The sequence below is a fragment of the Lissotriton helveticus genome, chromosome 7, assembly GCF_964261635.1.
Source record: "Lissotriton helveticus chromosome 7, aLisHel1.1, whole genome shotgun sequence".
Taxonomy (NCBI): Eukaryota; Metazoa; Chordata; class Amphibia; order Caudata; family Salamandridae; genus Lissotriton; species Lissotriton helveticus.
In genome coordinates this window covers 1,536,309,545-1,536,329,607 of record NC_136068.1, presented here as the reverse complement: position 1 = coordinate 1,536,329,607, position 20,063 = coordinate 1,536,309,545, and the positions used below count along the sequence as shown (strand labels likewise).

Below are 20,063 nucleotides of genomic sequence, written 5' to 3'. Positions count from 1 at the left end.
GGCTGAAGGAGCCTGTCGGCCAGACAGAGGCCTGACTGTAATCCCAATGGCTGGCATTTCCGCTGTAGGGATTACGATGATGATTTCCAACAGGCTTTCCATGTTGAGCTTTCCGACATGGAAAGGCTGTCGGAAAGTGACTTTAAGGGCCCCTAGAAGGGCCTCCTTAACCCTGCAGCCTCCAGTTGAGGGCAGAGAGGACATCTATGGTGTGTCACGTTAATCCCTGCACTCCATGGCAGGCACGATGAGGTGCCTGCCACACATTGTAGGGATGAACAGATTCTCCAGTTTCTCTAAGGGAACTTGTGCTATGGACGGTTTATGGCCGCAGCACAAGAACCCATAGAGAAATGGGAGTATGCAACGGCACCATGTGCGGTTGCATTGCAGTGCTGCAGTAGGGACCGCCAACCGCCGGTCGGTCAGTCCTGATTCCGCAACGTTGTCGGGTAGACGTGAGTCCGCCCAATATCGTAATAAGGCCCTTATTATTTAGGATCTGTATTCTATTCATGTTTAATAACACAGCAAAATAACTATATAATAATGCTAATAAGGGTGCTGCGTAATTTTCCTTTAATCGCATTATATGCATCATAATTGTTCTTTCCATGAAACACAGCTTGGCTTTCTTTTGCCAAGCTGTGTAATTCTGTAAAACTTGCTGAGTAATTTGGTTCTCAGTTGCCACATAGGTATTTTATGTTATGTGTATTTGTTCAAACACCCTTGTATTTAAAGCAACCTTTAGCTGTTTACGTGCTGTTTAGGTCTTGCCTAGGAAGTGCCTAGGCAGCGCATGTGCTGTCTCGTTGAGACATGCAGTATACAGTGTAGCGTAGAAGCTTCATTTAATTGCTGCCTTCTGATTGGTTTTTGGCTTCTGATTGGTTTTTGGCTTGCTAGTCCCTCCTCCTGAAGGCCATGTTGTCATTTGTATACTTCCCTGGCTATACTCACAGCCATGAAGTAGCATACTACCTGAACTAGCGTAAGAAAGAATTCTTGCGTTTATTTCCTTTCTTTACCACTCATGCACTATTGTTGTGAATACCGTGTTTTAGCCACTCCACCCCCGAACTTTCAGTGCGAACCTCACCATAATGGTACCACCAAGACCATTACACAGTAGCCGCTTATAGCCTGCACCCACATCGCTATAAAGTCGGCAGTCATATGTATATAAAGCAATATATTCGAGTGACTCTCTTTTCCCCTTGTATATTTTGTCCTTGTCTTTACATGTTACATGTACAGGTGTTTTGAGAAGGGAATCCCCCTCTCACACATAGAAAAACACTTTAGGGCGTGTATACACATAGTCTGAATTACACACCCACTAGTTCTAATCACTCACACATATCTTAATCCGTCCTGAAGAAAGCCAGCATATTCATAAGGCACTGGCTGAAACATGTTGACCCGTCTCAGGATGTGGGAGGTCGTAACTCGCCTCTAACATCAAACAGCCTTATTTTTAACCGCTGACGGTGGCCCAGATATTAAAGTCTAATTTACCTGCGGGTACTGGGACCCCCGCCAAGCCGTTTTAATTCACATCCCATAACACTCTTCACCACACACTCAGCGACATACCTGCTCCGCTGTAATCAGGCGTCGAAGCACACCCGGGACACGCTAGGTGTCACTGGGTGGGCCCGATGATGAAGCATGCCACCAACTAGGTTGGTGGGTGAGGGCTTTATGAGCACACCTACCAGGTGCCACTACCCCCTGACGAAACATACTTGAGTCCTTGAATTAAAATTAATAATCTTTGTTAACACCCCCTTTTTTTTTTTACTTAAGCTATTCTTCTTTTGATTAACTTCATATACTCCATATATGACATTGTTTCAGACCTACCACCTTAAAAAGAAGCATTTGCAGTGCAATAGGTCTTGCATTTTCAAAATGTTAACCTATTGGTATTGTAAATGCAATGCCTTTTATTATTGCATTTTTTTTAAATGCATAAATAAAAGGCAATTTCATTTACAATGTCAATAGCTCAAAATCACGCAAATGTCAGACCTATTGCATTGCAATCAGCATTATTTCACTCAGCACCACACATTTCCATGCCACACAATTCAATTCTACACATTTCCATTCCACACCACGTTTTTCAAATCAACAACACAATTGCGAACACACCACATACATCCAATCCACACTACAGAATTCTGCATCATGCCACCCACTTCAACAGCACACCACATAATTAAACGCCACAAAATACCACTCCACCACACAAAATAACATTCCACATTCCACATAATTATACTCTGAAACACAATCTCAGTCTACATAATTACAGTACACTCAATACCACATAATTACTATCCACATATTTCCATTACACACCATGCCACACGTTTCCACTACACACATCCACCAACAATATTCCATCACACACCATTCGACAGGTAACAATTAGAAGGCACATAAATCCACTCCACACCACATAGATACACTCCAGTCCAAAACGCGTGGGTAAAAGACATTCTCATTTACAACGCCAATACCGTTAACTCTCACAAATGCAAGACCAATTTGCATTGCAAATGCTTGTTTTAGAACTGGTGTCCTTCATGTGTTCACAGATGCAGAGTAATTCTGCTATCCTGCCCAAACAGATTGCTTCACCTGCTAACAGTTGGGCCTCTAGGCACCTGCTTTTTGTTGTATGCCTTCCAGGATTTCAAATCACGATGATTCTTGCAAATTATTTGCTCACTAGTGAGTATGTCCTATCGAGACAGAGTAGGGTGTGACTTTCATGTGTGTTCTTTGTCGGAGAGGCCTGCTTTTTCCATGAACACTTCTATTCGGTATCAGGATGCTAAGAGCAAGGTCCTTTGTGGCTGAGACGAGTCCCTGCAGGTTTCCACAGTTAAAGGGTACAGCTCTTTCTACTTCCTACTACCTCACATGCTGTAAGGTTGTAAATGTGACTGAACCACGGGGAATAGGAGGGATTATGTGTGTAGTTGAGGGCCCGGGGCTACCAATCGCAAAGTACCAGCTGCTGAGATCAGAGATACAACTTCTCTGACAGCCATTGTGAACCTGCTTCTTATCCCAGAAAGCACAGGAGAGAGCTTTCTACAATAGCAATATAGACCACCAAGGAGACCCTCGGATTCTCCATGACAGCCCCTAACCCATCCCTGGTCAATAACCAAGGAGTGTCCTCTCCATGAAAGTAATGGCTTTATTTGCTTTATTGCAATAGAGGATGGTACAGCAGAGCGTCCTCCATGGATAACCTGGGAGCTCACACAATATCTTCAATTAAAAAATACCAGTATTTTTTTTATGTAATTAGCAACATTATATTTCGAACAGAAATAAAGAAGAGAAGCGGTACCTGGAAACTTGGGTGGTTGACATAAACATGGGGTTGGGGTATGTGATTTAAGTTCTATATGGCAGTATTGAGTATGAACAATTTGCAGACATAAGCAAGATTGCACTATATACATAGTACAGACAGCAGGGTGATATAGAGAGTAAAACAAATAATGGACAGTTACATATTTATAGTGTGTGAAGGATGTGAGAGGTTAGCATTAACCATGGCTTTGCAGTGTAAAAATGACAGTTCTTTAGAGTGAATTAGAATTACTAGATGGAGGGCTGATGTTTGCAGGAACAGTGGATGCACCACCACCCAGACTCTCATCCGCCACAGACTTCACTACAGCAACCCTCTCTATGCGGGATCACAGCTCACCTCCTCCGATGACTACAGTCCATACAGAACACTGCAGCAAAAGTAATCCTGGTTCTCCCTAGATGACCCGAATCACCCCCTACCCAAGGGAACTCTACTGACTTCCTGTTCAGCAAAGAAGTTCAAACTCTTGACCCACACATACAAGGCCCTACACAACTGCGGGCTCGCTTACTTGAACCACCGCTTTAACTTTGATCAGCCACCAGACATCTCCGCTCCGCATCTCTTTCTCAAACCCTCACCCCCGCATTCAATATAGCAGATGCGGAGATCGCTCCTTCTCCTACCTAGCAGCGAAGACATGGAATGAGCTACCTTTCATCTTCAGACCTCCCCATCTCTTCCAGACTTACAAAAGCACCTGAAGACCTAGTGATTCGGCTAATCAACTGGACCCTGCCAGCGCCTGGATACCCTCATGGGTGACAAGTAGTGCTCTACAAATTTATTGAGTGTACCAGTGGAAGGGGCCAAGCAGGAAGAAGGACTGGAATCTGTATGTAGCACAGGGTGACTAGGGTGAGGCCAGAAGATTGTTGCTGGCAGATCATAGGTTACAGGTAAGTTTATAGCTGGTAACAGTTGAAGAAAGGTAGTCAGATGCTAAGCTGTGAGTGAGTTTGGGTGCTGGTGATTTTAACTTTTAAGGACACTAAAGGCATGTATCTAACATGTCTGACAGACATCTGATTTCTTTCACAGGAAAGGCTGGTTTCCGTTCTCCTACACCCGTCCTCTTCCGCCCGTGGAAGCCATCGAGAAACCTCACTCCAAGTAAGAACATTGCTTCTGGTGATTCGCACATATATGTTAATACTGGCCTTTACCTTGAGTTTTTCAAGTGTATATGCATTTGTCTGATACTTGTCGATGTGTTCAATCCTACCTCACTTTGTGGAATATATTTATGAGTTGAGTATTGGGGAATTAATTTTGTTCCATCCCCTCCACATATTTTAATATGAATGTATGTATGTATGTGGTATTTCTATAGTGTGAACCTATAGAAAAGGCAGCGATGCTGTGCTCATGGTCAAAGACAACATAACATAACATGAGTATTTATGTAATGCACGTTCACCCAAGGGTATCTTGGCGCTGGATAACAGATGTTTATGGTTATCCAACTCATTGCTACTCATTTTATCTACCTCAGAAGGATGAAATTCTAATTGGACCCGCCAGGATTTAAACCTGTGACCATTTGGAAGCATTAGTCATGGTCTATAACAAGCATGAAGTCAATGAGTAGCAAGAGAGAAAGCTGGGTTGTAGATGGTTAATGCACTACTCGTTTGGAGTATTCTCAGAAGGAATCCTTGTTTTCTTGTATATGTATGCCCAGGTTGTCATGCCTATTGGTCTCACCTGCATATGTACACCAACTGCTGCAAGGGTCTTTTTTCTCTCCTCTCTGTTAATATTCTGGCTTAATTAAGTTACACCACTCAACAGATTTTTGGATATCCGGTATGCATCGTGTCAGATAAGGGGATTTGAATATATAGTGAAGAATACATTGCTTAGTTAATCACTGGGAATCCTTTCTTGCCCCTCCTTTGTTTCACAGGATACTAACCTACAGAACAAAATATCTAGGTTAGAGAAAGCCAAAAAAATAATTAGGACCAAGTTACTTGGACACTTAATTACTGGGTCCCTAAAATGCACTACCATTCCCCTGGGGTGTCCGGGTTAAGAATGATGCTCCTGTAATCTTCATTGACGACCCCAAATATCACAGTGACTTTGGTTTAATTTGCAACCACTGTCTGAAGCACGGGATGGATTTGGGGATAAACACAGCTCTACCATATGTTAAGAAATTGACAAAAGAAATTGCAGAATAAGAAAAAGAGATCTTATATGATCAAAATTTAACTAATGCAAGAGAAGCATTAGCTGTAATGGAAAATTCCATTACAGGATTTGACACCATCAGTCCTAATATGAAATTAACTACACTACAAAAATACATTTAAAGTTATGACAAAAATATCACCTACTTATCTTTTAAATTAAATTTATAAAATCGCAGCTCAAGGTCAGCAAACAAGGTCCATAGGTTTAAACCACAGGGAATTTTCTGACTTTCTCTGAGTCATCAAGCCCTGGTGTTTCCGAGCCTAAATTTGGCCAGCTCCCACTACAGACTCCCTCCTGCCAACCCCTTCTGATTGTGTCAGTGGTACCACATCGAAGCACCAACGGTGCCCCTATATTTAACATTTCTCATAATCAACGTATACCCGCTTATATCATATATTTAATGAAAAACAGTATCCCTCTAAACAATAAATTAACAATCAGTGGCCCCCTTCCAGTTTTACCCTCAGCAAATTATACCCCCCCCATCCTATTTCTGTGCCCCAGAGTTTTTGCATTTGAAAATACGACGTTAAGGAATTTTGACCTTTTGCAACAAGAACAATATTATATTAAATAGATCACGAGTAAAGCTGAAAACGATGCATTAACAGCTCCCAATAAAATCATGTGATCACTATAAAACCAGTGGATAAGGGGTTAGGGATTGAAATGATGAATACCAGCGACAAGAACATTAGAATGTAGAGATCTCCATTGCCGACAGTAGAGCAGCAGCGGCCTATAACACCTGGTATAGGTCCACCGCTCTCAAAATTACAATGTCCTAATACACAGCCCCTGCCTCACTCCTGGCCCTGTCTATCCAAAATATATGGATTGGACAGGAGAACGCTAAAAGCAGAGCATGTGCAGCAGTGCACACAGAAGCCTTCGCCCTCCCCCCCCTTTACTCCCGTAGCTCACAGTTCGCTGGAGCCTCAGAAAGAGAGAGGGGGAATTCAGCTCAGCTCCTGGGTCTTCCTGGTTCGGCTGAATGAGGAAAAGCAGTTAAGCCAGGATAGGTAGAACGAAGGGCTGACTTCAGCCTTCTTTCAAAGCTATTGCTGTGAATGTGAAGGCTAGCTCCATTATTTAAGGCACTAGTCTTCGGCTCGGGCCTTTCACGCTGGAGCGGGCCTTCAATGGCTGGCATAGCCCACTATGGCAGGCTGTATGGCTATATTACCACCAGGAAGTACTGATACAGCTTTTTAGATCCTATCATTACTTTAAATTTAATGAGGACCTCAGTACTAAAATCATATTTTTCATGAAAGATCTCACTGCAGCAGTTAAGAACATGGGGTTTCCCAGTGGCAAATAATCACTCTTCCTCAACAAAACATCAGCTTGCACACCTCTGACCTATATTGCCCCTCAGATTGGTAAAGACAGCACACACCCTCCTGGCTGCCCTGTTAGCTCGGGCTCTAGTTCTATTCTAGAACCACTGTGCCAGTATATTTACTTTTTTATTAAGACTTTTAAACCCAATACCCAAGCATACATCAAAGACAGACCTTTTTAGTAGCATTGTAAACTACCCCTTCCATGAGCCTTCCCAGTTTTTAGTTACGTTAAATATCCAGGCCTTATATACCAATATTCCACAACATGATTCAATTAATGTCTTCACTGAGGTAATTGACATTAGACCACCCCCACCCCCCAGCCCGCAATCGAGGTCTACGTTTGTTACTTATTTGATTCATTTAGATTTTAACCTCCAGATGAAGGGAGTCACAGAAGGTGCAAGCTTTTCAGCCAATCTAGCTTTTCTTTACAAGGACCATTTTAAACGAAAACATCTTGTTACTTATATCAATCCTTTTCTGGAAATTGACATTATGGAGACAATATACAGACCACTTATTCATGACCTGCACTTGTTATTTACCAAACCATGATCTTTTTATGAAATGACTTAACTATTGCAGCTCAGAAATTCAATGTACATTGACAGTTAACGCGAAAAGCGCTGATTAACCGCATGCACGCTAGCGGCTTTCCCGCTGCGCGCTGCGTTTTGCGAAAAGCCGCGTTACATGACGAGCTGAGCTCGTCATGAGCGTGCGAGCCGCGTAACTCATGACGAGCTCAGCTCGTCATGAGCGCGGAAGGGGTTAAAAACTATTCACTGTGTTGGACAGAAAACTCACCAGCAGAAACTCCACACTCACAAACACTAGTATTCATCCACTCAGTCTGCATCACAACCTGACCTTGGGGTATGTGGACAAAATATCGAAAGACAGAAATATCGGGAGAAAAATATCAAGATACAAAAATGCCATGATGCAGAAATATCTTTGTCAAGAATATCATTCTTTTAGGTATTATAGCTGTCAAGCATAGAGTTGTTTTTAATATAATTTTCAATAATATAGTTGTAACAAATATTGTTGTCTGATTACTTTAATGTGTTTTATTGCAAATATAAATTTTATGTGCTATCATTGTTTGTATAATAGTTATTTTTTAATGTAGTTTGTAATTTTAAGTGACTTATTTTTTTATTTAATGGTGAATATTAATTTATGGTGTATTATCGGGCTGTTGGGATTGTAGGGGATAGAGTGGGAAGTTAATTAATTAATAATTCATTAATTAATATTTTAATTAAGTATGCTATTAATACGATGTCTTATTGATTTATTTTAGTTTTTTTGGTTACTAGGTTTGTAGGGGTATAGTTTGGGAATTTAATTAAGTAATTATTAAATATAATTAGTTAATAATTTTTATCAATATTGTAATTGGTTATTAATTGTGTATAATGTGTAATAATTGTATTTTTATATATAATTTAGGTGTGGACTGTTGTGTTTATAGGGTTAAAAAACTGGGAAGGTTATTTAGTAATAGTGATTAACAATTAAATGCTAATTATTTAATTGGTGATTAATCATGTCATATGTGTATACTTATTTATTTTAGTTATATTTTAGGTGTAGGCTACTAGGTGTGTAGGGGTATACGGTGGGAAGTTAATTAAATAATGATTAAATAAGAATTATTTTTAATTGATAGTTATTACATTGTTTTATAATTATGTAAATTGGGTAATTGTTTTTTTATGTTGTAATATATATATATATTTTTTTAAGTTTGATTTTATTGAAGGGGAAAAAGGGGGAGAAAAGAAAAAACAGGAAATGGATATGACAATAAAATCCATCCTAAAGAAGAACATTAGCTAGTAGAAAATGATATGAAATACACAGTAGGAAATAAGTAGTAAATGAAAAAATTCTCATAAAAGGCATGTATCACGAGCATGAAACTTACATGAAACAATAATATATATATATATTTTTTAATGTAAATTAATACAGTTTACATCAAGATTTTTAATTTTAAAAAAATTATTCGGGTTATTTTAACTATGTAATGTGTTTGACGTGAAGTACTTTCCCTACTGTTGCACAGACTTTAGTGGGAGTAGTAAATTTAACCCTTCTGAAGTCCAACACTTTCCCTACTGTTGTACAGGCCGGAGTGAGATTAGTAAATCTTACTACTCTGAAGTCTAATGCTTTCCCTACTGTTTCATAGACTGGAGTGGGAATAGTAAATCTTCCCCCTCCAAAGTCCAACGCTTTCCCTACTGTTGCACAAACTGGAATGACTCAGACTGGAGTGGTAATAGTAAATCTTCCCTCTTCATAGTCCAACGCTTTTCCTACTGTTGCATAGACTGAAGTAGGATTAGTAAATGTAACCCCTCCAAAGTCCAAAACTTTCCCTATAATTGCGCAGAACACAGTGGGACTAGTACATTTAACCCTGCTGCGATCCACCACTTTCCCTACTGTAGAACAGACTGGAGTGGGAATACTGACTCTTTCTCCTCCGAAGTCCAACACTTTCCCTATTGCTGTACAGATTGGACTGGGAATACTAAATGTCTCCTCTCTGGAGTCCAACGCTTTCCCTACTGATGTATGGACTGGAGTGAGATTAGTAACTTTTCCCCACTCTGAAATCTAAGGCTTACCTCCGAAGTCAAACGCTTTTCCTACTGTTGCACAGGCTGGAGTGGGTATAGTAAATTTAACCCTTCCAATGTTCAGCACTTTACCTACACTTTATAGTGTTTTTAGTAAGTGTGTTTTTGGGGGCTTTACATTTGTAATCTTTAATTTATTGTCTAAATTAATTAATATCTTTTTTTATTGAATTGTTTATATTGTTTATGGTTTTATTGTGTAATATATATATATATATACTGTATGTAGCTATATATATTTATTTTCACAGTAATACATTGTTAGCATTGCAAAAGTAATATAATGGAAAATAAATAATTATATTATGTTTCACTATGTAAATACATATTTTTACATAAACACAAGCATATAAATGTTCTTGTGTGTTTATATAACTATATATGTATATAGTGTATTAAATATTAGTGGCATTTATTTAATTTACAGTACAATAAATGTATACATTAAAATGTTTAACATTTACTACTTCAAACTATTTATATAAAAAAACGATAGTTTCATTTTTTTTATTATATGAGTGTGAGCAATGTTTTTTCCCCTGATATTTTTGTACTTACCACTATAAGTATAGTCACACGATATTTTGGTAAACAATATTTTTGAAACTATATTTGTGTCAAACGATATTGTTTACTTCGATATTGTGTTATTGATCCGCACTGAGGATATTCAGAACGTCTCCTTTATAAAAACAAGCTGAAGAGCTTGCTTCTGTTCATCTTAATCTATTCGAGCACCTTCCATAAAATAACCAAGAGCTAATAGATTGACTTTTGTTACCCAATTTAACCCCTCCAGTGACCAACTGAAAAAGAAAGTTAATAAACATTGGTCAATATTTAGATCCATCATTACGTATATCTCTATCTGTATATAAAGGGCGAAAAACATTAGAGATTTTGTACTTAAAGCATATAGCACATCTGTATTTCCACCCTTGATTATCACTGAATTCTGGGGTCTCCTGGCAGCAACCGTACGTTTTAGGTGTGGGTCTTGTAGTGTTTGTAACAACACATTCTATACAAAGGTTTTTAACCATGAAGGTGAAACCATGGACTGTATATCTCGTACAAATTGTAACACCATGTATGTCAATTGGTGTCTCTGTCCAAAAATAAACGTTGGCCAGACTACCGAAAAAGCATACTGCTGAAAACTACAGCACAGAAGCAGGATTTATTGTGGGACTCCAAATGCTCCCCTGGATTAATATTATATATAGCACGAACAACCTACAGAGGAAGGCAAGTTGAAGGGGGTTGAGCATGTGGAACTGAATCTCTGTAGAGGCCATCTATAAAAAGAGCTACTTTTATATGAAAGCTGATGGATAAATCGATTAGGTGTATTTAGAATGGGACTAAATGAATATGAGGAATTTATGACTCTACTTACATATTGATGTCATCTACAGGGTTGTTTGCCCTATCATACTTTTTTAGAGCCACCATGGACTATGAATCACCTTCTGGCTAATACTTACCAGCTCTTGCAATTATATTGATTTCCGCATATTTACCATGTTTACTAGGAATACTGACATTCTGACTAATTGTCGACTGAGGTATTTCCTTTATATCTGTTTTATCTATATTTCGGTTTACTACTAGATTGCATTCATGTGCATCTTATTGCATAATGTGTTCAGTCCTATGCTCGGTTTTCCCTTAATTATAATTGCAAGACCACTTTCTATCAACCTGTGGACTACTTTGTAATTTAGTTTGTATCTCTCTATATGCTTTTAATGTGCCTTTCCCTAGTAGCTGTCAATTTCCTTCTATACTGCTAATTGGTCTTTTTAACTTTCTCCTAATTAAGATAGCTACCGCTTCAAATGCCCAAGATGCTGACCTGATGATGATCCCCATGTAAATATGCAGTGGGGGTCGAAACATTGACGCATGTAACCTTGGCTTATGTAATATTTTGGATCACCATACAACTATCTGGATCGTACAATTATTTTATGATCCAAATAGGTGTAGGTGTATGGTAATACAAAATATTATGACAGCCAAGGTTACATTCATCAATGGTTCGATCCCCACTGAAGCCATTGTTTAATTGAAGCTCTTCCATCACAATTTTTCTCAAAGCTTGTCACTCAGTGGAGCACTGCACCAATTCACCTTGAGCACACAAAGCACCTTATGTATAAATTAACTTGTTTTGGGCATAGTCATGTCTTTTTACTCTTATGTTCTTTCTGGGATTTAATACACATTAAATATGTGCACTCTACCCATCTGCATTGTGCCCAGTATGCTTGTTAATTCCTTTCCCAGAAATGACCCTCACAACACTCACCTCTCACGTAAAACCTGACTGGCAGCCTAACCAATCTTTGCGAATAGTAAGAGGCATGTCAACGTAGAAATTTATGGCACCACCGACTGATGAAGGATATTCTAGTTGGGTACTTGAGGCATCACTAACTAGAGTTCGAGATCTAGGTCCTCTGTTTGAGGACGGTTTTAGAGCATCTGATGCTCTTGTATCTTATGCAAGATATGCAGCACCTGCCGGGTGTCATAAAAATAAAAAGGAGCAGTCCGGTCCTTCAATCTCCCCACCCCCATTCCATGCTTTGTTGGTGAGTTGGTGCAGGCAATGAAGAAGATTCAGTGACTCTGCTGTTGAGTGTTAATCTATATTGTTTTAAGTGTGCTAAAATTGTTCGCTGCAGCGTGTATGGCCTCTCATTTTGGTGGGGGTCTTTGGGTCAAGAGTGCACATCTGAATCTGCCGTAAGCAGCCTTATCTCTCTGATCCTCACTGCAGCACTAACGCTGGTCTTGGCAAGTTGCTAACATGGAGGCAGCATTAACGCTCTGCTTCTGTAGGGCTCCTTGTTCCCTCCTACTTTAGACATGTCCTCATCCTCCTCTTGTAAACCAAATGAGTAGTAACTATTTCCTTAACAGCAAGAGCGCCTCTCATTAAATGCCATTTAATGCAAAGATTATACCTTTACTTAGTATCGAGTGAAAACCCTCACCGGTGAAGCCCTCACACCACTGATCAACATTATCAACATCTCTCTCACCCAAACCACCATGTAAGAGTTCAGACAGATCCCTCCCCTAATAAAGTGCCTTTTCAGTTATCAGCCTATCAGTCACATTCCATTCTTATGGAAGATCATCAAGAAGGCAGTTGCCAACTGTTTACATTAGAAAAATAAAATTAGGAGCAGCAATCTTCTGCAAACTTCCATTCTAGCTTTAGGTCAAAGCGTAGAACTGAGATTCAATGACATTGCCTTGCAGTGATTCATGTTCACCTGAAAACAGAGTCCAGTTTTCCCAGATAACTTTGTCCAGATAAGAGCCCCTACCCAAAGCTTGTGGCCTTCCCCAAGATTCCATCCTCTTACCAGTAATCTTCAACCTGTATATGGAGCCTCATGGAATCTTGATGGCGGTCACGATCTAAGCATGAATGTCAAAGGCCTAACCCCAAGCTGCACCACACAAAGACTGATTTGGTGCTCATAGCAATTCCTTACAACAAACATCCTGAAGAGCAAGGTCAGCTCATAACAAAGAGTCATGTTGCTTACAAGACAAAAACTGCCTGCTAACTATCTCTGCTCTGCAAATAGAATGTCTTTCTGCCATAATCATACTTCAGAACAGCAGTTTAAGGTCTCATCAAATAGAGACCACATATTGCTATTTAGAGGCCACCCAGCTCAACTGAGTACCCACAGTGTCCCTACTGGAGGATCGTCCATTCAATTCCCTGTCTGACTATATATCTTTGGAAGTATGACAGAATCATTCTCACTCTCAGAGTAGGCCACTGGCTTCCTCTGTCTATACATGAAGATGTACTGCATCCTCTACAAGGCTGTCAACTCCAACACCCTACTACAGCTGTTAAGTGCAAGACTTCTGTTGGCTTATACATAACCTGCAGCCAATGCATAGCCAGGCTAGATTTCTGAAGGTGATGGAAGGAGAAATTGAGGTGTCTTTCTCTAACTTGCTCAGTCCCGATCCTGATATATCTTAAGTACCTGAGAACCCATCACTTCAAACACCTCAGTGTTGCACTGTGATCCCTTTAAAGAGAAGCCCCTTTACACTGATCTCTCTAGATCCCTGCACCTATGTTACTCTTTTGTGGCACAGGGTATGGACCACAAATGAATGTGTTATGAACCGGGCCGTGTTACAGGACATCCTCAGTTTGGATCACGTGGACAGAGCTGAATGGTTGGGATATGTAAAGTGTTTCCTGTCTGAGATTGGATGCTACTCTTACTATTCGGATCCATCTTCAATGAGTAGCATTCCTAGGAATACACTAAAAACCCTCTGTCTGGACCATCTTGAGGCTAAGAGGAAGAGAGCTGAAACCTTGAAACATTCAGTACATTCCCATCTTTCCACCCTTTGCGAGACTAACTCTGTACAGCCATATTTATCCCTGCCCATGTCAAACTATGATCGCTTTCTTTTAACTCGTTTTAGATTCTGTATGTTTTTTAGATTGGTGTCTTTTCCAAGCATGAACTCATGGAACCGTATGTTGCCCACTTGTCCGTGTGATGGTATGTCAAATCAATCAGATATCCACATCCTCTTTTTCTGCAGACTTTATGGTGCCTCCCGCAGAAAAATTATCGTCCCTTTTTTAAAAGAAATGAATTTAACCAGATGCCGCCCAGCTTTTTTAGAAGTACAGAGAATGGATACGGTTTTAACTGTAACTGTGGTTTTAAATTTTTTAAAGAGTGTTTTTAAATCACGGAAACAAATGATAACTGAAATGGTTTAAATTTTACCTTATTGGATAATTGTCTATTTGATCTCCCTCTCTGAACTAACAATTATGAGCTGTAATTATTGTAATTTGTTTTCTTATGTTTGTTACTTTTATGGTTATTTGTTTTTAACCGAATAAAGTTCTTTGAACTGAACTACTCTTTCTGTAGCCTGCCAGCTGACCCTCTCAAACTTTTCTATATGCAAATCTCTTCTCCAATGTACCCCCTTGCAATACTAAATTCAACATTGTGATCTCTCACCTTGTACAGCACTTCAACGATTTGTAGCTAGGTTTGCGGTTTAAAAACGCATACATATACATACATTATTTAACTGCAGTATTATTGACAGACTGAGATAATGGGGTTGTTGTCTGGTGCGGTGTGCACTGTGGTTTGTGTGTGTGTGTGTGCATGCATGTGGGTGCGATGTTTGGCGGTGTCTGTGGTGCTTTGCGTGCATGTGTTTGTGTGTGCACTGTTTGTAGGTGTCTGTGGTACTTTGTGTGTGTGTTTGTGTGTGTGTGATGTGATTTTGTGTCCAATGTTAAACTGTCAGCTATAGTGTGGTATGTTTGGGTCTGTAGTTGTCACAGGTATGGGTGTGATGTTCATGTCTTGTTTGGCATGTGTGTGTGCGTGTTTCAGTGGTGTCTGTTTAGTTAAATGTGTCTATTGTGAGGGGGGTGTGTTTGGTCTAGGCATGCGTCTGGTACTTGCATGAGTGCTAAGTAGATGGCTGGCCAGTGGTGGGTGTGTTTCTGGCGGTGGGTGGGTTGGTGGTGTGTGAGAGTGTGTGCGCATGTGATCATATTGTGAATAGCATGGTAGGAGGGATTAGCCTGGAGGCTTTAAAAGTTACAATTCAATAGTGGCATTAAGATACTTTTCTCTGGCCTTGTGTATTAGGCAAAGCTGTATTCGTAAATAAATGAAAACTATCCCCATAACATGTATTAAAGAAGACACATTCTCCACGGTTGTATGAAGGCAACACAGACCCCTACATGTACTCGCATAATCCAGGCAAGCACAGATACTGTGATTATATGTCATTTTTACTGAGGATTGTCAAGCATTTAGCATCAGAGATTCTTAAGAACAAATCAGAACTATGTTATAAATCAAATGTATTTCTTCATTCCAGCTTTCAGCTAAGCAAACTGAACAGCAGCAGCACTGGCAACTTGGACAAAGTGGGCGGAGGACCGACCGCAGGGCCTGAGCATGCCCAGACAGATGGTGTACGCTATGCCCCCTCACCACGGACCACTACCTTCCGGCAGCGACCCTACAGCATGCTCAACCCTGATCTGTCACAGGTGAGACGGTCCTGTACACCTGAATATCAGTAACTTTTAGTAGAAAGAGCAGGAGCAGCGCGTTCATTGACCATTATCCCTGCAGCAATGTCATCTTTTCTGATCAGGACAGGAGCTGAACAAGTATTTATGGTCAGTTGTATAGTTAGATTATGGACATGCCACGTGTAGAAATGCCAAAACAGACGTCCAGCAGGTGCTACCTTTAAGATTTAATTTTTTGAAAAATCCTCTATATTTAATATTAACTGTCATTTCTGCGGACGCTGGAATTAATATTTAGTTTTACGGTACTTTCAAATAATTGCATCTCTTATTAAATTTTTTAAGTTTGGGTTAATTTCAAACTGAAGAATACTACTATTAGAAGATATTTTAGTTTTCCGCTTTGTTGTACCTAGTCTAACATAGAAATTATGTCCTCTATTTAAAAAGAAAAAAAGAAAAGGTGGGCCCTGGGGGATTTGGTCATTGAGGCCTCAATGACCTCATCACCAGGCCCGACTTTTTTTTCTCTTCTTTTTAAATAGAGGAGGGCACCCCCGGCTGATTTCAGCTCCGGGGCCCAGCCATGGTTTCCTGGGTGCCCTAAGGGCACCCAATGTGCATTGGGACCACGGGCGAGCCTCAAGGTACCCGCAATCCCTGCTGGCTCCCCACCTCCTGTGGGAGCCAGCATTGCTTTCACACACAGGAAGCTGCTAAACATGCACCCTGTGTGTGAAAGCAATTTGTCTCTTTCCCTGCTCGTGTCACTGCTCTTGCTTGCTGAAAGCGGAGAGTTTGCTGTGACTTGGCGGGAGTGGTTAAAGCTCCCGCCAAGCAGTTCGAAGCTCCCAGCCAAGCATCGAACAGCTATGTCTCAGGGGTGGGCACCCCGGGACATAGCAGGAACCGGCCCTGGGGGGGTGGGGGTACCCAGTGTCATTATTGGCTCCAGGAGGGGCACGTGCTTTCCCCTCCTTTCATGTAGAAGGGCCTGCCCCGCAGAGCTGGCGGTCCCCGGGGCCAAGAATGGCCAGGGAGGGAGATTGCGTGCACCCTCCTATTTTTTTATTACAATATGTCCCAAGATGTCATCAGTGATGTCATGAGTGATGTCACTGACCATGTCATGAGTGATGTAATATGTGACGTCATCAGCAGTGCATTGCGGGCGCGCGAGTTATAGTTAGCTGAACTAACTATAACGGGTGAATTTCAATGGTTTTGTATGAGTGAAATGTCCAACTAACTATAACATGTCTGAAACCTATGTTTTTTTCAGTGAATTTCTACGTTTTTTTAAATGCTAATTCCTAACTATAAAGTGGCTGATACCTATGTTTTTTTCAGTGAATTTCAAAGTTTTTGTAAATCATCATTTTTAAATGTATTAATTGTTATTTTTTTATACCGATTTACTACCTTGTTTTAAACTATTTGTTTTTAGATATTTTATTTTTTAAATTACATTACATATTTTTAATATAATTTGAAAAAAAAAAATTTTTAAATATTGAAATTGTAACATTTTTTTTAAAATATATTTTTTAATTTATATATATTTTATATGTCAGGCAATGATATCCTATGGAAGGAAATTCAAGTTACTGGTAAGTACGGTTAAAATTACTTTTCAGGATCAGTACTGGGCTGAAAGATGCAGCATTAAGGTCTCTCCTGATAACAGATGAGTAAATCGGAATTCTTATTTCGGCTGATTTTAGAGGAATATTTTAAAGTTCCAAAACTCCACACTTAGAAGAATTTCCAAGTGAAAACAGTCAATGTTAGCCTATGGAAGGAAATTCAAGTTACTGTAAGTACGGTTAGAATTACTTTTCAGGATCGGTAGTGGGCTGAAAGATGCAGCGCCGAGGTCTCTCCTGATAACAGGTGAGTAAATCGGAATTCGTAGTTCGGCTGATTTTATAGAAATATTTTAAAGTTCCAAAACTCCACACACACAAGAATTTCCAAGCGAAACCAGTCAATGTTAGCCTATGGAAGGAAATTCAAGTAATTGTAAGTACGGTTAGAATTACTTTTCAGGATCAGTACTGGGCTATTTGGCCCTAAGGGACCATCAGTATTGAAAGAAAATTAATTCCCCAACTTAAAACACGCCACGGGGCACGTTTGCACAGTGGTGAAGGAAAGGGGCGTGGCCTGAGGTGACATGTCTGCAAACACGCCCTGTGGCGCGTTTTAAGTTGGGGAATTAATTCCTTCTCAATCCTGAGGGTCCGTGGGGGTCAACAAGCCCACCAGATACCTCCAGTATGCACCAGGGGGCTGCATTGCAGAGAGGTGTTCAGAGGTCATGCCCCTTTTTACAACACTCTGCAACGCAGCTCCGTGGCGCTTACTGGAGGTACCTGATGGGCTAGTTGGCCCCCAGGAAACCTCAGGATTGACAAGGAATTAATTCCCTAACTTAAACCACGCCACAAGGTGTGTTTGCACACATGTGGCCTCAGGCCACGCCCCCTCCCTTCACCACTGTGCAAACACGCCCGTGGCGCGTTTTAAGTTGGGGGATTAACTCCCCTTGTAAATAAAATTGTAAATTGATACTTGTATAGCGCACTACTCACCCGCAAGGGTCTCAAGGCGCTTGTACGAATACCGCTTTGGAACCCATCCTGGCTTTCCCTGTGAGGTGTCCACTCCTGGGCACCCCCAAGGTGGAGGCCAGGCATCCTTAGCGTTGTGGGGGCCGTTGTGGAGATTAAGCAAGCTATTGCCCAGAGTTGCAGAGTGGGACTCTATGATTGGAATAGGCACCGAGGCGAGAATTATCAGGTCCGTGGAATTTTGAGCCCAAGACCCGCCGAGGCAGGGAATTGAACCCTGGTCCCGGGCTAGATCTCTGCATCAGGGTCTGCCGCTCTAACCATTGAGCCACACTTCTCCACTTGAGCCACACTTCTCCACTCCACTCCCTTGAATCCTGAGGGTGCCTGGGGTGCAACTAGCCCACCAGCTTCCTCTAGTAAGTGCCACAGAGGTGTTGCAGAGAGGTGTAAAAAGGGGCATGGCCTCAGAACACCACTCTGCAACGCAGCCCCCTGGCGCATACTGGAGGTTCCTGGTGGGCTAGTTGGCCCCCAGGGGCCCCCAGTATTCAAGGGGAATTCATTCCCCCTCTGCAAACGCGCCAGGGGGCGCATTTGCAGAGTGCTGCATGAAGGGGGCGTGACCTCCGGCGCGATGTTGGTGTTTTTCTTTTTTTTTTTAACACCCCCCTTCTTTTTCAATTTGTTTTGCCCTGGGGACCCACCCCCCAGGGCTTGCCCCCTAATTTTTTTTTTCTAAAAAAAAATGGGGAGGGGGCTGCATGGCCCCCCCATCCTGAGGCTTCTTTTAGCCCCGGGGACCCCATCCCCTGGGGCTCTGCCTCGTTTTAAAAAAAAAATTTGTTGTGGAGGGGGGCGCGTGGCCTCCCTCCCCAGCCACTTCTGGCCCCGGGGATCCCATCCCCCGGGGCCTGGCCTCTCATTGGGGACCGTGGGGGTGTCCCCAATCCCCCCACGGTCCCTGCCGGCTCCCCGCGTCCTGAGGGAGCCGGCATTGCATTTCTACATTGGGAGCAGCTAATATGCTGCTCCCCATGTAGAAAAGCAATAGTCTTTGGTTTTTGGAAGAGAGAGCAGGTTTCCTGCTCTCTCTTCCAAAAACCCGCCCTACCATAGCAAACTACAGTGTCCCGGGGTGGGCACCCCGGAACACTGCAGGAGCCGGCTCTGGGGGGTGGCGGTCCCCAGGGCCACCACAAGGCTCCAGGAGGGACCGCGCGGCACCCTCCCAACAATTAAAAGCCCCGCGGGGTGGTTGTCCCCGGGGTTGGGGGGTCCATCACGACCCCGATTAAAAAATGTAGTGCCCCTGGGAGGTGGCAGTCCCCAAGGCGTGTGGGGGGGCTTGAGCTTGAGCCCCCCACACAGGTTTTTTTATTTAGTTTTTTTTTTTAAAGAAGCTCCGGGGGGCCATGAGCCCCCCTGCATACATAATGTTAAAGCCCCGGGGGGTGGCGGTCCCCGGGGCTGGGGGCCCCTCTGGGCCTCCCATTATTAGAAAAAAAAGAAGCCCCGGGGGTGGCAGTCCCCAGGGCTGAGGGGGGGCCGCGAGCCCCCCGCATACGTAACGTTAAAGCCCCGGGGGGTGGTGGTCCCCGGGGCTTATAATTAACTACATCGCCCCCGGGATTTGGCCCCTCCTGGGGGCTAATTACAAATAAAACAGGCTTCGTTTTTTTTTTTTCACGGGATACTTGTATCCTATGCGGCAAGCCTAGGGGGTCAGGGTGTTTCTTCCCTGCCCCTTTTGCGTCTTTTGCGCACTTGTTTTTCAGT

The 20,063-nt window shown here is 41.9% G+C and overlaps 1 protein-coding gene across 2 annotated transcripts in view; it reads left to right on the top strand.

Annotated features, from left to right (window-relative positions):
• Positions 1 to 20,063, top strand: part of LOC144770456 (BAR/IMD domain-containing adapter protein 2-like) — a 368,945-nt gene that overhangs the window by 326,798 nt on the left and 22,084 nt on the right. For both annotated transcript variants that reach the window (XM_078654979.1, XM_078654981.1), the window contains exons 11-12: positions 4,448 to 4,519; positions 15,552 to 15,726. In XM_078654979.1, the coding sequence (XP_078511105.1) occupies positions 4,448 to 4,519; positions 15,552 to 15,726 (247 nt within the window). The remainder of the gene's footprint in view (positions 1 to 4,447; positions 4,520 to 15,551; positions 15,727 to 20,063) is intronic.